Below are 16,255 nucleotides of genomic sequence, written 5' to 3'. Positions count from 1 at the left end.
TGCATGAGTTAAAAAACACAAAGAAAATGTAGGATGTTAAAAAAGAGATACAGAAGAAATCTGAGACATGAAACAAAACAATTCCATTCAGTGAATCCAAATAAAAGATATTGTGCTTACTAAAAACGTGTTACTATAATATATTAAGCAGTCTGTTGATTAGGAATACAGCAAAAGACCTTTCTGCAACTATTTATTACAGATCAGACTCAGTCTCACTGAACAGAGGGTAGATCATTACGTTACCTTACCTGCCACAGGCAGGGTGCTAAATGCATGTGAATATGGTACAGTGTCTGTGAGGTATTACAATAAATAGATGCTTTATTCGCCAATCAATCAAGTCAGCCGTGGATGTCACCACTTCAGCTCTCCATAGGGAGACCCATCACCAGTCCTCTTTGCCCTCATTTTCAATGAGAGTTTTTCACACTTTGAAAAAGAGAGAACACAAAAATATTTGAGAAGTTGTTTTACAAGGAGAAATGCTACACTTGGCCTTAACAAAGTCTGTGTACCTGGGTGGGCTCTGTTACAGACAATTAAAAGCATTTAATGTAGGCACACAAGAATTTATTTCAAAGCATTTTAGAAAAGATCAACTCTTCACATGCCCACCCTTTTCCTTCGTCTCAAGCACTGTTGTGGAAAGAAGGGGACAGAGAAGTGCTGGGTGCTGCTGACGCAGGTAAAGGGCCCCGTTCGCCAGGATCTAGCTGCCTCTGCCGGCCCATCTGTCTCTACACTGGCTTCCCAATTATGCTGAATGTGTCTACCGTCTTTCCTTTTTTTTTTTTTTTTTGAAATTTTAAATTTTATTAATTCTTTTGTTCAGATAAAACTGACATTTAAAATTATATTATTTTCAAGAATATAACATAATAGTTCGGTGTCTGACTATATTACAAAATGGTCACCATAAGTCTAGTTAACATCTATCACCATATATAGTTACAAGATTGTTTTATTTCTTGTGATGAGAACATTTAAGATCTACTCTCCTTTCCCTTCTGTGTTTTAATAATTAAGCAAAGTCACTACTACCACAATTTATGTTTATCTTGTTTTTCTGAGGTGGAAATAGTTTCCTTTGATGATTTGATGGGATTTAAGAATGTGCCCCCACCTTGAGGCACATCCAGTACTACTGCTTTGACGGACTGGATCACATCTTTAACCTCAGAAGCTCCAACAACTTGAGAGACAATCTGGTGCACGGTCAGAGTGAATACTGGTACCAGACAGGAGGGCCTGCATCCTGGCTCTGCCACCTGCTAGCTATGCGACCTCGAACAAGTCACTCTACCACGCCAAGTCTCACCTTCCACAGATATAAATGCAGGCAGTACCAGGACCCTGCCTCCTAGGACTGCTACCCTCACAGCACACAAAAAGGGTCTGCAATCAGACAATATCTGAAACGGAGACCTTCTGGCTAAGTAAACAAAAATGCATACATCTTATTGGAAAATTTGGGACTAGGAGGTGTTTTTCATACTTCACCAATATTCCCGTACAGAAATTAAGAAATTTTACAGAAATTAAAACGTGACTGACAAATTCATGTAAATAGTATGAACACGGCTACATATAAACACTCATATTCTTTGAATTTTACTCTGAATCCACTAGAGGAAATGCTCCCTATTTCAGCACTTTGTTGATACAGTTTCATTTTCAAAGACTTACTTTAGCAAAAGTAGTACTCATAGCTCTAATAGTGGTTTTTCACTGTCCTGTTTTTCTTCAGCTTCTTCAGATCCTACATGGTAAGAAAGGGAAAGCAGAAAAAGTATTGCTTTTCATTAAAGTAATAAATGACTTCTTTAAAATTACAATATATACACATAACATTTTAAAGGACAGATACATGTTTAATACTCAAGACACTTAGGTGAACAAAACTGTAACTATAAGATAAAGTTCTATGTTATTTCTTACAGGAGGGAAACCTACCTATAAAATAGAATATCACTTGCACTAATCTGTCACAGAGAATTTTACTTACGTTCCTTTAAAACATTCATACAAAGCAAGAATCATTATCAAGGCTATTCATCTTCCACCTCCTTGCTGACAAGCCTGCTTATGTTTTTCAAGTGCAAATAACCTTGAACTTTGGCACAAATAACTTATTCTACATATTTTTTAAAAACCTCTGTGCCAATGAGAAAGCAGTAAGGTCCTCCTAATGCCAAGGGTGATGCCAGATGATCACTCTCAAGTGCTGCTGCCAGTGACCACTGTCATGACCATTCCAGGTCAATGTCTAGTGAGCCCCAAACTAGTTGTGCCTTTGACCCACTCATTCCACTCTTGAATTATTTCCTTAGGCTATATCCCTGAGGAAACAGTCCTTGCTTTCTGCTATGTAGCTTTCCCTCTAAAAAGTAGAAAAAAAGTCCAAGTCTAAGAGCAGAGATTAAAAATTACTACATTTCCATGAAATAGCATGCATCCATTTAAAATTATATAGGCTATAACAACATGGAAAATATGTCACATATAATGTAAAAACAAATATGTAATGAAAAACTGTATATATTATAAGATCATATTTGATAAAAATAGAACTAAATACGTGTGCAAATCAGAAAGACCAGAAGCAACCAACCAAGTGACATACATACATATTTGCATTTCCAAAATTTCTACAATAACTCTAAGCTAACATTATAATTTTTGAAACAGGATATAAAATATAGGCAGCATGGCCACAATTACATAAATTACAAACACAAAAGTAGAAGGAAACAACAGTCAACAATGATGTTGCTGAATACTTTGAAGAACCATACTCTTATTTTGTTCTTCGCACATTTTTATAAAAAGCACATGTTACATTAATAATCAGGCGTAAGAAAAACAAAAAGAGCAGTGAGAAGACAATGGCAGTAGTTAGGAGTATAGCCTATTCACTCACAAACGCAGCCTGCCTCACCCTGCTGCTGGACTCTTGTCAGGTAACGCACTTTGCTTCCGAGAATGTCTGGCTGGATTATAGCCAAAAATAAATCCGCTACAGGAGAATGAGTCTACGGCCACACCGCCCTGAACGCACCCGATCTTGTCTGATCTCAGAGGCTAAGCAGGATTGGGCCTGGTTGGTACTTCAATGGGAGGAGAATGAAAGGCCGAGAATCTTAAAAAAAGGCTGTGTCTCACATCTCAACTTCATAAATGTCACAGGGTGAGGGTTAAATGTGTGATAAATGTGTGATAAAGGCTTCACTTTCCAGCTTATTATGCTGCTGTGAAGCATATGGACAGTGGGCTGGCTCAACGGCCTTCTTCTCACACCGAAAGGAGTCTGAGGAAGACAGTCACACCAGCTTCTTGTTTCTGAGCTCATTTTCCAGCTGTCAGGCTAACGTCATGTGAGCCACAAACTGACAGGTCTTGGAATTATTTGGGAATCCTCTAAAGACAAACTCTCAATTAAAATGATAACAGCTGTGCTTTTCGTAATTTAAAAGCGAATGCTAGAAAGGACTTTTGGTTATAATGGAGTGAGGAGCAAATAAATCTCCTTGAAAGACAACTATAAAACTGGACTAGATGAACAAGACTTCCTGTTCCAGCACTCAGAAAGTGAACCAAAGCATACAACCACCTGAGGAGTGCTGATGCTGGGACAAGAGCAGAGTTCTGGGATCAACGGTGGTGTTCTTGCCTGGAGCTGCTTCCAAGTCCTCCACTCCCAACACCTTGCTTGATAGGCATGAAGGTTCCTCCAGGGTAGGGCAGACCATAAGGACTTGCCACAAAACTTCACAGTTGAAGGGACCTCCCATAATTTGGGCTGGGGATTGATGCGGTGAACTGACAAAATCAGCTGTGTGCGAGCAGGAAGGGCCAGAGACTCTCCTGGTTTGAGGCTGTGGTCATGGCTACAGTCAACACATGCCTGGCTGAAGTTGTGTGTGTGCTGAGTGGACCCAAAAGAGCCCAAGCCGGCCAAACAGGGTTGCTGGTCAACCCTGAGGCTATGAGCATGTGTACAGAAGAGACATGAGAAGACTTACAAGAAAGCACAAACTGGGGAGGACTCGATATAGACTGAAATTTGAATGTGCCAAAACATACACATATCCTTTTTGCAGAAGACAGAAGACTTAATTAAGGTGCCTGATCACAATCTCTGTCCATCACTTGCTACCACTAAGCTATGTAGACAAAGGCATGAACCCATAAAGCTATGCTTAAAAATAAAAGCAATTAAAAAGAATATAAAAAACTAAAAGGCACATCAGCAGCCACACACCATGGGAAAAACAATTTCACAGATTCAGTCCAGGCAATTTTCTAAGCAAACAGACATTAACAATAGTAACCTTTTGGGTAGAAATCAGAATCTACAGTTGACACAGTATATCTTCAATAACCTACCTTTCAATAAAAAAATTACAAGATAAGCAAAGAATAAGAAAGTGTGACTATTCTCAAAAGAAAAAAACAAAACCCACAACTCAATACAAAAGATCTCTATTTCCAGACATTTTATTGAGCATACCATGAGTTCAAAGAATCTATTGTAAATATGATATTTATATTTAGAATTGTTATTTTATAGATATACATATTCAAGTAACTGTAAAAAACCATAGTTAAAGTATTAAAGGAAAGTACAAATCAAAACTACAAATCAACAGAGATTATAAATCAAGGAGACAGAAATTATAAAATGATCAGATAACAAAATAAAATCTGGACTAGAAGTTTATAATAACTAAAGTGAAATATTCACTAGAGAGTGGCTGAGAGAATATTCAAGTTGACAAAAGAGAGAATCTGTGAACTTGATCATAGAGCAATAGAAGTTACCCAATCTAAATAACAAAGAGAAAAAGACTGAAGAAAAATTGAACAGAAACCCGAGAGCTATGAGGTAACATTGAGCATATCAACACACATATACTGGGACTCCCTGATAAAGCAGAGGAAAAAAGAATCAGGAAAAATGTTCGAAGAAATTATGCCCAAAACTCCTCAAATTTGTTGAGAAATGTTTGTACATTTAATAAGCTAAACAAATACTGATTAGGATATATACAAAGAGATCCATGTGTAGTTGTTACAACATGTTTTATAAGCAACAGCTGAAAACCGCAGAATGCATTAAACACAATACATCAAAATTTGTAAGATGTTGCTAGAGCAATCCCTTCAGGGGGAATACATGGCTTTAAATGCCTCTATGAGAAAAAAAAAAAGGATTTAAAATCAATCATGAAAAAGAAGGGCAAGCTAAACACAACTGCACAGTAAATGGAGGCAGTCTGGCTTCCGCACCCCGGTGTCTGGGTAACTAAGGGACGCAGTTTCTCACAATCCGGAATGGGCCTGATAAAGTCGTGTTCTCATAGCCTTGAGTCTGGGTCTGATAAACGGTTCCCATAACACGAAGTGGGCTTGCATGCGCAGGATCTCACTATGTTACACAATCTGCTGGCTCCCTGCTAGCACAGACACACAAACCGGAGAGAGAGGGGATAGGTGACATGCAGTGTGACAAACGTGACACACCGCCTGCAGCATGCATGGCTCGCCCACCCTTACAGGAAGTCGTGTCAGGCATCCCCACAGCGCTGAGACTCTTCTTCCGCCGGCTGGAATCCCGTGAACTTATCCGGACTTGAACAGTCACAACACATCAACCCAAGCAGAATAATTGAAGTAATAAAAAATGGGAATGTAAACAACTAAAATGGAAAACTAAAACACAAGACAGAAAAGTCCAGGGAAACAAGTTAGTTCTTTGAAAATATAAATGAATTTGACAAACCTCAAGCCAGAATTACTAAGAAGAAATGAAAGCACAAACTACCAAAATCAAGAAAAAAATTACTACCAATTCTACAGAAACAAAAAAGGAGTAAAGGGAATGTAACAAATAATTTATATAAGCAAACTAGGTAATTTACATTACCTAGGATGAACTCTTAGAATGACACAAATTACCAAAATGGACTCGCAAATAAATAATTTGAATAGATTTATATATAAAATGAAATTTAATTCATAATTAAAAATCCTCCCACAAATGAAATTCCTGACCTAGAAGGTTTCATTGGAGAACCTATTGAACATTTAAGAAGGAATAATGTTGATCCTTCACAACAAGGATTCATTCAGAAAACAGAGGAGATGGAAACACTTCCCCAAGTGTTCGATGAAGCCAGCGTTACTCTACTGTCAAATCCAAAGATACAATAAGAAAAATACAGACAATAAGGTACAACCCCCCTCCAAAAGTACTAGCAAATCAAAACCACTAAAGTTCATAATAGATTATACAACTTGACCAAGTGGGATTTATCCCAGATAGTTTATTTAACATCTAAAAATTAATGTAATATACTGTATTAATTGCATACAAAACAAAAAACACCTGATTACTCAACAGATGTATAAAAAGCATTTGTAAAATCCAATGCTCATTCATTATAAAAACTTTCAACACACTAGGAATAAAATGGAACTTCCTTAGCCTAATAAAGGGCATCTGTGAAAACCCGTAAATGTCCCATACTTAACGCTGAAAGACTAAATGCTTTTCCCTAAGACCAGCAACAAGACAAGGATGTCTGCTCTTGCCACTCCTATTCAACATTGGATTGGATGTTCTAGACAGTGCAACTGGAGAAAATCAAAAGTAAAGCTTTCCAGAAGATTGGAAAACAAAAGATAAACAGTCTATGTACAGATGGCCTGATCCTCTATATAGAAAAATTACACGGAATACACACTAAACCAAAACTAGAACAGGTTTACCAAGTGCACAAGATACAAGTTTAATACACAAAATACCAATTGTATTTCTATACTCTAGCTATGAACAATCTGAAAATGAAAGTAAGAAAACATTTACATTCAAAATAAAACCAGAAAGAATCAAATCCCTGGGAATTAATTTAAGAAAAGAACAAAACATGTATGTGGAAAACTACAAAACATTGCAAAGAAAAACTGAAAAATATCTAAATAAATGTAGAGAGTCCATGTTCATGGATCAGAAGACGCAGTATTTTCATGATGGCAATTCATCCTACATTAATCTAGAAATATAATGCAGCACGCTTTTGGGGCAAAAATTAACAAACATCCTAAATTTATATGAAAACACAAGAGACACAGAATAGTATAAGTAATTTTGAAAAAGAACAAAGTCGGAAGACTGTTATGGGCACCCTGCATAAGTGGTGTGTTGGGGGGCAGTCACCCAAAATTCCATTTGGACGTGAAAGCTGATGTCGCCACATTCCAAAGAGGATGAGAACGTATTTATTACTTACACAAATGAAGTTTCTGGGAACAGTAGTGCAGGCTTTTCAAATAAGGTTTTATAGTGTCTGATTTCAAAAGCTCATATACAAATAAAATAATAGTAATGATGGCATGCAGTACTAGTACAAAGAGAGCATACAGGTCAATGGAAGAGAAATGAGTCCAGAAATAAAACCTTACATGTAAAGTCAACTGGCTTTTGACAAATGTGCTGAAGGTTAGTCTTTTCAACAAATGGTGCTGTTACAACTGGATATCCAAAGGCAACAGAATGAATTTAGTTCCCTACAGCCATACCCAAAAATTAGTTCAAAATGGTTCATGAACTTAAACTGAAAGAGCTAAAACAAAATCTAGAAGAAAATATCAGATAAAATCTTCATGACATAGTGGTTAGGAAGAGTTCTTAGATATAACCTGAAACATATTATCCATAGAAGGAAAAATTTCAATAAGCTTAACATCAACATTAAGAAGTTATGCTTCAAAAGACTCCATTACAAAAATGAAAAGCCTACAGATGGAACAAAATATTTGCAAACCAGGTATCTGATGAAGGACCTTTACCTAGAATGTACAAAGAACTCTTCAACTCAATAAGACAAACGACATAACTAAAAATTAAAGGCAAAAGACTTAGAAGAGACATTTCTCCAAAGGAGATAGGTGAATAACCATGAAGCCCATGAAAGTTTCTCAACATCATTAGTCATTAGGGGCATGCAAATTAAAATCACAGGGAGATGCCACTTGACATGTGCAAGAGTGTCTCCAGTCAAAATTCAGCCAATACCAAGTGTCAGTGAGCATATGAAAAACCCGCCTCTTACACATTGCTGGAGGGAATGTAAAATGGTTTAAAAATTTTGGATAACAGTTTGAAATTATTTAGTTAAAAAACTAAACAGGAGGAATCAAGATAACAAAGGAGTGAGTGGAAGTCATGCTGGCCTCCTCCCAGGACCAACCTGGAATTACAACTAAATCGTGGAGAAATCACCTGGGACGAATGACTGAGCAGTGGCAAGAGAGAAGCCTTGTAACCTCAGAGTCAGAAGAATCGGCTTTAGCGCAATCTGACTGGTGGGGAGTGCGGTACAGACCTGAGAAGACAGGCAGGGCACCCGCGGTCGGCAGCACAAGAAAATATTGAAATGGCCATTTGGATCCCCCTGAGAAGAGTGGGGTCTAAACCAAAAGCGGGGATCTCTAGCTCATAGCACAAGAGCCCAAAAAGTATACAGAAAACAGCCAGCTGCGAAAAGCAGCACGGTTGCTCTCTGCCAGAGACAGGTGGCTGGAGATGCAAAGAAATGTTTAAAGGACCAGAGAATAAATTTTTGTTTGCAGCCACTTACCTGGTCTGCAGCAAAGGCGGGGGCAGAGTGGGCTAGAAACGCCTGAGGAGACACTGGGGAAGGAGGCTTTGGGGAGAGAACTGAGAGAGTAGCTGGTGGGATCTCGGTGCTGACTCATCCCCCACGCAGCAGCAGCCAACTTGCTCAGGTACAGACCACTCCCCCTGAGTGGCACCAGTGTCAAAGGACCCAACAGCCCTGCCCCATGCTGTTTAAGCTGCCTGCTGAGTGCAGAGTGGCAGCCACAGACAGTAGATCCCTGGCTAAAGGGGGCACAGAGATGTCTGGTGACACTGAGGGGAGACTGGAGAAGGAGGCTTTGGGGAGAGAACGGAGAGAGTAGCTGGCGGGATCCCAGCGCGGACGCCTCCCCCCAGCGGCAGCAGCGGGAGAGGACCCAATAACCCCGCCCCTAGGAGGGACTCCGCCCCACCCTGAGCTGTCTAAGGAGGCCTGCTGAGTGCAGAGTGAATAGCTTAACAGCTGAAGGAGACAGCCACAAACAGTAGATTACTGGAAGTCTCAAACAGACTGTCTAAGGTCAGACAGGGTCAACATCTGACATTATCAGAGGCAGATCCACAAGGTAAAAACAATGGTCTCCAACCATAGACGTTCACACCACAAAGTCAGGAAATCAAGACAGATCAACTCAAGAAGCAGAAGCAAAAGAGAAGAGTCTCACAAACAATGGGAAGACAAAGAAATACACCCCACTCGAAGGGAAAGGAGGAATCACCACAAAGAGAACTAAATGAAATACAGGCAAGTAAACCATCAGATATTGAGTTCAAAACAATGGTTCTAAGGAAGCTCAATGAGCTCAGTGAGCTCAGAAAGAATTACCAAAAACTACAGGGAAACTACCAGGAACTTATGCAAACTACATCAGCATAAAAAAGAACATGGAAACTATCAGTAAGAGACAAGAGGAAATGAAGAATACAATTTCTGAATTGGAGAACACAGTAGAAGCAATCAAAAGCAGGCTAGATGAAGCTGAGGACTGAATCAGCGAGCGGAGGATGAGGTAGAAAAAAGCTCCCAGGAAGAGCAAGAAAATGAAAAAAGACTCAAAAAGAATGAAGAGGCATTTAGGGAAATGCAGGACAACCTGAAACGGAATAATATCCGCATAACAGGGATACCAGAAGGAGAAGAGGATGAGGAAGGGATAGAGAACCTGTTTGAAAAAGTAATGATGGAAAACTTCCCTCACTGGAGGAGAGAAAAAGTCACCCAAGTCCAGGAAGCACAGAGGGTCCCATTCAAGAGGAACCCAATGAGGCCCACTCCAAGAAACATCATCATTAAAATGGCAAATATCAAAGGCAAACAGAGAATTCTAAAGCAAGCAAGGGAGAAAGAGGTAGTGACATATAAGGGAGCCCCAATACAGCTGGCAGCTGACTTCTCAACAGAAACACTGCAAGCCACAAGGGAATGGCAAGAAATATTCCAAGTCATGAAAAGCAAAGGCCTGCAACCAAGACTGCTCTACCCAGCAAGGTTCTCAATTAAAATGGAAGGCGAAATAAGCAGTTTCCCAGACAAAAGAAGGCTAAAAGAATACACCTCCACCAAACTAGCATTGCAAGATATGCTAAAGAGACTGCTTGAAAATGAAGAAAAAGTTTCTATGAATACCTAGTTCCTTTCAGAGTTGCCAATACTTGATAGTACCAATATTTTTAATACTCATTAATCTGATTGTGCAATGATGTTATTTTAGTTCTTCCTTATTATTTGTTGAAACTAAACCTGTTTTAGTATATTTCTTGCCCATTTCTATTTTTTTAAAGCTTTAAATGACTTTTTGGTATTCTTTATCCATTTATTGATTTAAGGTTCGTAGAACTTTTTTTCCCTAAAAAAACAAAATAAAACCTATTAACCATATTTTAGATGTGTTGCAAATACTTTTCTATTCTATTCCTGGTCCTTTAACTTTTTTTTATATGTATATTACTATACAGTTTTAAATGTTTAATATAGTCATAATGTCAATATTTACTTTATAGTTTCTTGGTTTGAATATTTTACTTCAGGTTATGAAAAATAATAGTTCTATTTTCTTCTAAAACTCCTTAGATTCTATGTATTGATTTTTAACTCACCTGAATATTTCTTTTATAATGTGTGAAACAGGACTCTATATTTGTTTTATTTCAAGTAATAGTGGTCCATGCACCTTATTTGTTGAATAAGGTTTATTTTATTCATAGACTTGAAATATCAACTTAATCATATATTGTTAGACAGATATATATGTTTGTCTCTAGAATGTTCATTATATTCCATTGATCTACTCGATTATTTCTGTGCTGGTGTCATGTTGGTGTAATTGCTGAGACTTTATAAGGGTTTTAAATTTTTTTAATATAATTAACTTTGACATTTCAAAAAATAAATAAAACCCATCTGCGTTTAAGAAAGAAAGAAAGAAAGAGAGAGAGAGAGATGGAACTGCTACGTTTTGTGACAACATGGATGTAACTGGAGAATATTATGCTAAGTGAAATAAGCCAGCTGATGAAAGACAAATACCATATGATCTCACCTATAAGTGGACTCTATTCAACAAAATATACTAACGAACAAAATAAACCACAGGTGTGGAAACATGGAGCAGACTGAAAGTGACCAGAGGGGATGGGGAAAAGGGACAATGGTGGTAAGAAGGGGAAGGGACTAGACAAAGAACATGTATGAATGACCCATGAACACGGACAACAGAGTGGGAATTGACTGTGGGAGTGGGGGGTGGGCATGGGATGGGTGGAGTGGGGTAAAGGGGGAAAAATTGAGACAACTGTAATAGAATAAACATGATTTATAAATTAGTTAAAAAAATTATAAAAACAAAAAAAAATAACTAAACAGAATCCTACCACATGACACAGCAAATTCTCTCCTAGGAATCTATCTAAGAAAAAAAAATCTTACGTCCCCACAAAAACATGTGCATGAAATGTTCATGGCAGGATTACTCGTAATAGCCAAAAACTAGAAACAATCCAAATGTCCAACAACTTGAGAAAACAAAATGGTGTATATCCACATAATGGAATAGTTCTCAGCCATATAGAGGAACAAGCTACAGACACATGCTACAACATGACCCTCAAAAACATCATGCTAAGTAAAAGAAGCCAGATGCAAAAAATTAGATATTGTATGATTACATTTATATTAGTCTGTCAAAAAGGGAAAATTTTCAAGACAGAAAGATTACCTAGGACTGGATGTAGAAGTGGGGATTAACTGCAATTAAAGGAACTTTTTAAAAATTATATCATACAATACCATGATTAAAAACTCATTTCACACTTCTTAAGTTCTTCCAAAGGGAGTTTCTTTATTGTTGTTCAATTACAGTTGTCCCATTTCACCTCATTTCTTTCCCCTGCCCTACCCACCTCCACCTCCCACATTCAATCCTCCCCCCACCCGTTGTCTTTGTTCACAGGTCCTACATACATGTTCCTTGAAGACCCTTCCCCTTCTTTCCCGTTATCCCCCTCCCCGCCCCCCCAGTTACTGTCAGTTTGTTTTTTATTTCCATGTCTCTGGTTTTATTTTGTTCACTTGTTTGTTTTGTTGAATAGGTTCTGCTTACAGATGAGGGCATATGGTATTTGTCTTTCACCCCTCTGGCTTATTTCACTTACCATGATGCTCTCCAGCTCCATCCATGATGTTTGAAGGGTAGGAGTTCCTTCTTTCTGCTGCATAGTAGTCCAGTGTGTAAACATACCACTGTTTTTTGATCATTTACTGATGGGCGCTTAAGCTGTTTCTAGTACTTGGCTATTATAAAGTATGCTGCTATGAACATTAGGGTACATAGGTTCTTTTGAATTGGTGTTTCAGGATTCTTAGTGTATAAACCAAGCAGTGGAATTGCTGGGCCTAACGGTAGTTACCTTTTTAGTTTTTGAGGAAATTCCATACTGTTTGCCACAGTGGCTGCGCCTGTCTGCATTCCCACCAAGAGTACACTAGGGTTCCCCTTTCCCCACATCCTTGCCAGCACTTGCTGTTTGTTGATTTGTTTATGATGACTACTCTGACCGATGAGAAGTAGTGTCTCACTGTGGTTTTAATTTGCATCTCTCTGATGGCTAGTGATGCTGCGCATCCTTTCATATGCCTCTGGGCCCTCTGTGTGTCCTCCTTGGAGAAGGGTCTGTTCAGGTCTAAAGGAACTTTTTGGATGATAAAACTGCTCTAAAATTGTACTGTAATATTTGTTGAAAAACTGAAACTTGCTAAAAATCATGCAATTGCACATGCAAAATGTATGAATTTTATGGTACGTAAATTTTACATTAAAGCTGTTTTTTAAAAAAATGAACGTTGGAGATCCAAGAGGGCTACAGAGGAAGTAGAGGCTACATATGCTTCCTTCTGGTGCCAAACCAGATTTAAAGCTAATTATAGTACAATCAACCTGAATGACCAACTGAAGGACAGCTGAATAGGAGTATTACATCCAAGGATTTATGGAAGAAGCTACACAGAGACTGTTAAGAAGGGGTGAGATGCAGAGAGGGCTGGTCCCTGCACCTAGGTGCTGGGTCTCAGAAGCTGCAGGGATATCCCAGAAGTAAAAGTTGACCCTGAGGAGCAAGAAATCTTGCCGGGCATAGCATGAATGTCACAGCTCTAAAGTGAAGTGCCTTCCTCCCACAGCAGGGGGTCAGGGAGACTTGGAGGAGCAGATCAAGGCCGCCCTTCGCTGGTAGTGCCCCATGCCAGGACCTTAAAAGCAGGGCACTGGGGCCAGGAAGAGGAACCTGCATAGCAGCTAACCGGGAAAATTGGCAGGAACTGTCCGCTGGAAGAAGAGGAAGTCTGCTAGAATCTCAGGTGCTCTCCTAAAGGGCCAATGCTCAGGAGCTCACTTTTGGGCACTCCTTCCCAGACTGTGGTAGAAGGAAGGCATTCGGGGCATATGTAAACCATATAGAGAGTATCTGGGTGGCGTGACTCTGAAGAGACACCTGAAGGGTTGGCTACTGAGGTCCTGGTCCTCAGGCAATGTTCCCCACTGCACTCAATACAGTCTTTCAGGGTTGGGCACTCCTATTACCACACCACCAGCTACCAGCTGGGGGAGCGTACTAACACGGTCCTCCAAAGACTGATGACATCACCCTGCCAAGTTCAGGTAGGGCAGAAAGGACTGTTGGCTGCATCCAACAGGGGACGTGAGGTGAACTCTTTTACTGGAGAAACTACAGGCAGATTCTCAGATGGTCATTGGACTGTGTGGCTTTGGAACAGGGGTCAATATTTCCCACCCCCAATGGAGGATTCCCTTGTTGAGGTCTCTGGAAGCATGGCTACGGAGCTAAGTGGAAGTGTGCAGCTACCCCCTGCCCATGGGCCTGCGCCAACGCCAATGGGGGCTGCCTTAATCTCCATTCCCAAATCCTGCTGGACCCGTCCTGCTGAACCCTGAGCCTCCTGCCAGGGTCTCAGGCAGCATGGCTGCAGAGCTAGTGGGAGGCGTGCAGCTCACCTGCTTCTTGAGGGCTGGTGCCACTACCAGCGAAGGGCTGCCTTGATCTTCTCCTCCAAGTTCCCCTGACCCCATGTTGCAGGGGGAAGGCACCTCACTTCAGAGGTAGGACATTCAGAGTGCACCTCTCTCAGAGGCTCCAGTCTGGGGCTCGAGCAAGCATAGCTACAGAGATAAGGGAATGAATGTCGGCCAGTGCCACTCCTAACAGAGGCTTTCTCAATTTATTTTCCTGAGTCCCAGTGTCCCTATCCACCTGAGCTTGCCCCTGCAGTGTGGACAGCTGGCTGCACACAACCTGAACCTGTGGTGTGCTCTTCCTGGAGGAGCTAGAATTGAAGACTCCAGCAGAGACTGAGTGGTTTGGCCCTGGAGTAGAGGCCACGTTCTCCTGACTGAGTGACTGACCATGACGCTCCCAAGTTGGGGACCTACTAGTTCTGTCCTCCCAGCCCAGTCACTCAAAAGAGCCATGCTCTTTTGAACTAAGTCTTGTAGATGGGTCAGTGGGGCGCAGCCAGCTTGGGTCCACTCCACAGCCTTTGTTCATAATATTCTGGAAGAAGTCCAGGCAATCTCAGAGAGAGGAAAGGGCAGAGTAGCCAACAGGTAGATGCCAAACTCTGAGGGGAGCCTTGGACATTTATTGATCTGCCCCTGGCTCAGAGATTCTGGAAGCCAGTCCTGGGTCATGGTCTGGCCCCTCCCACAGACACCCAGGCCCAGTAGATGTAGCCACAAACACTGAAGAGCATGGTACCTCCAGATGGGTAGCTAAAGGCCAGTTACTTACAGCATCTGACATTGAAATGCACTGGAGCCCTGGCCCAAGGGGGGCCAAAACCAATACAACCAGTTGTGGGCTTCAACAACACCAGAGCTCGACCCAACTATCCAGACAAATGGCACAGCCAAAGGGATTTCTGGCAGACACCAGACCCTGCCGAGAACTACTCTACCTCAGGGAGAGCCCCTGAAGAGCGACTCCTACATGGCGAATAAGGTATATCCTAATAGAATGCCATCCTCAGGGTTAAATCTCTCCATGAACAGGACAACAGCATTCAAGATTCAACTACTACAGGAAAGGACACATAACCCCCCCACCCCCACCGTCGTACACACACACATACAAAAATCATTTCTGGAGCACTTAGCTCAGGTAATCTGGAAGACTGCTCTACTGAAATCCCCAAAGCACCTACATGAGGAGGTCCTCATAACAAGCTGATCCCTTGGGACTCAAATACAACAGGAGAGTCTACATAACCCATTCCTAGAGCATCCAGATCAGGAGATCAAGGAGTCTGTACCACTGGGTCCCACAGGTCTCCTAACACACAAGGCCACTCCACAAGACGGAGTCAAAGCAAGTCAATATAATACACAGAAACAAATACAAAGAGCTGGCTAAAACAGGGAGACATAGAAACAACCTTGAAACAAAAGAAACGGGAGTAATATCCAGTAAAAGAGCTAAGTGAAACTGAATCAAGCAATTTATCAGATACAGAGTTCAAAGTAATGGTTATAAAGATGCTCAAGGAACTCAGTGAGAACTACAAGGAACTTAGTGGGATCTACGTCAGCATGAAAAGAAATCTTGAATAAGAACCAGATGGAAATGAAGAACGCAGTATCTGCAATAAAGAACACACTATAAGGAAATAAGAGCAGGCTAGATGAAGTAGAGGATCCACTCAGGAAGATGAAAGACAAGGAGGTAAAAACAGAGCAACAAAATGAAAAAAGGCTCAAAAAGAATGAGGATAGTCTAAGGGAACTTTGGGACAACATGAAACATAATAATATTTGCATCACAGGGATACCAGAAAGAGAAGAAAAGGAGTAAGGGATACAAAGCCTGTTTGAAAAAAAAAATGATGGAAAACTTTCCTAACTTGGTAAAGGGAAAAGTCACACAAGTCCAAGAAGCACAGAGGGTCCCAATCAAGATTAACCCAAAGAGGCCCAACCCAGACACATTATAATCAAAATGGAAAAATTTAAAGACAAAGAGAATATTAAAGGCAACAAGAGAGAAACAGCTGGTAACATACAATGGAGCTCCAATAAGGCTATC

General features: G+C 40.4%; 1 protein-coding gene across 4 annotated transcripts in view; it reads right to left on the bottom strand.

The window, feature by feature from the left end:
• STARD3NL (STARD3 N-terminal like) overlaps positions 1–16,255 on the bottom strand; it is a 64,484-nt gene continuing 48,229 nt past the window's right edge. For all 4 annotated transcript variants that reach the window (XM_054564031.1, XM_054564030.1, XM_054564032.1 and 1 more), the window contains 2 exons: positions 1,690–1,762; positions 1–432 (listed from right to left, as the gene is read on the bottom strand). In XM_054564031.1, coding sequence (XP_054420006.1) covers positions 1,707–1,762 — 56 coding nt within the window. In that variant the 3' untranslated portion in view covers positions 1–432; positions 1,690–1,706. The remainder of the gene's footprint in view (positions 433–1,689; positions 1,763–16,255) is intronic.

This window comes from Pteronotus mesoamericanus, unplaced genomic scaffold (assembly GCF_021234165.1).
Source record: "Pteronotus mesoamericanus isolate MK-2021 breed Mesoamerican mustached bat unplaced genomic scaffold, CSHL_Meso_final scaffold_85, whole genome shotgun sequence".
Taxonomy (NCBI): Eukaryota; Metazoa; Chordata; class Mammalia; order Chiroptera; family Mormoopidae; genus Pteronotus; species Pteronotus mesoamericanus.
This window is presented reverse-complemented; position numbering and strand designations above follow the sequence as displayed.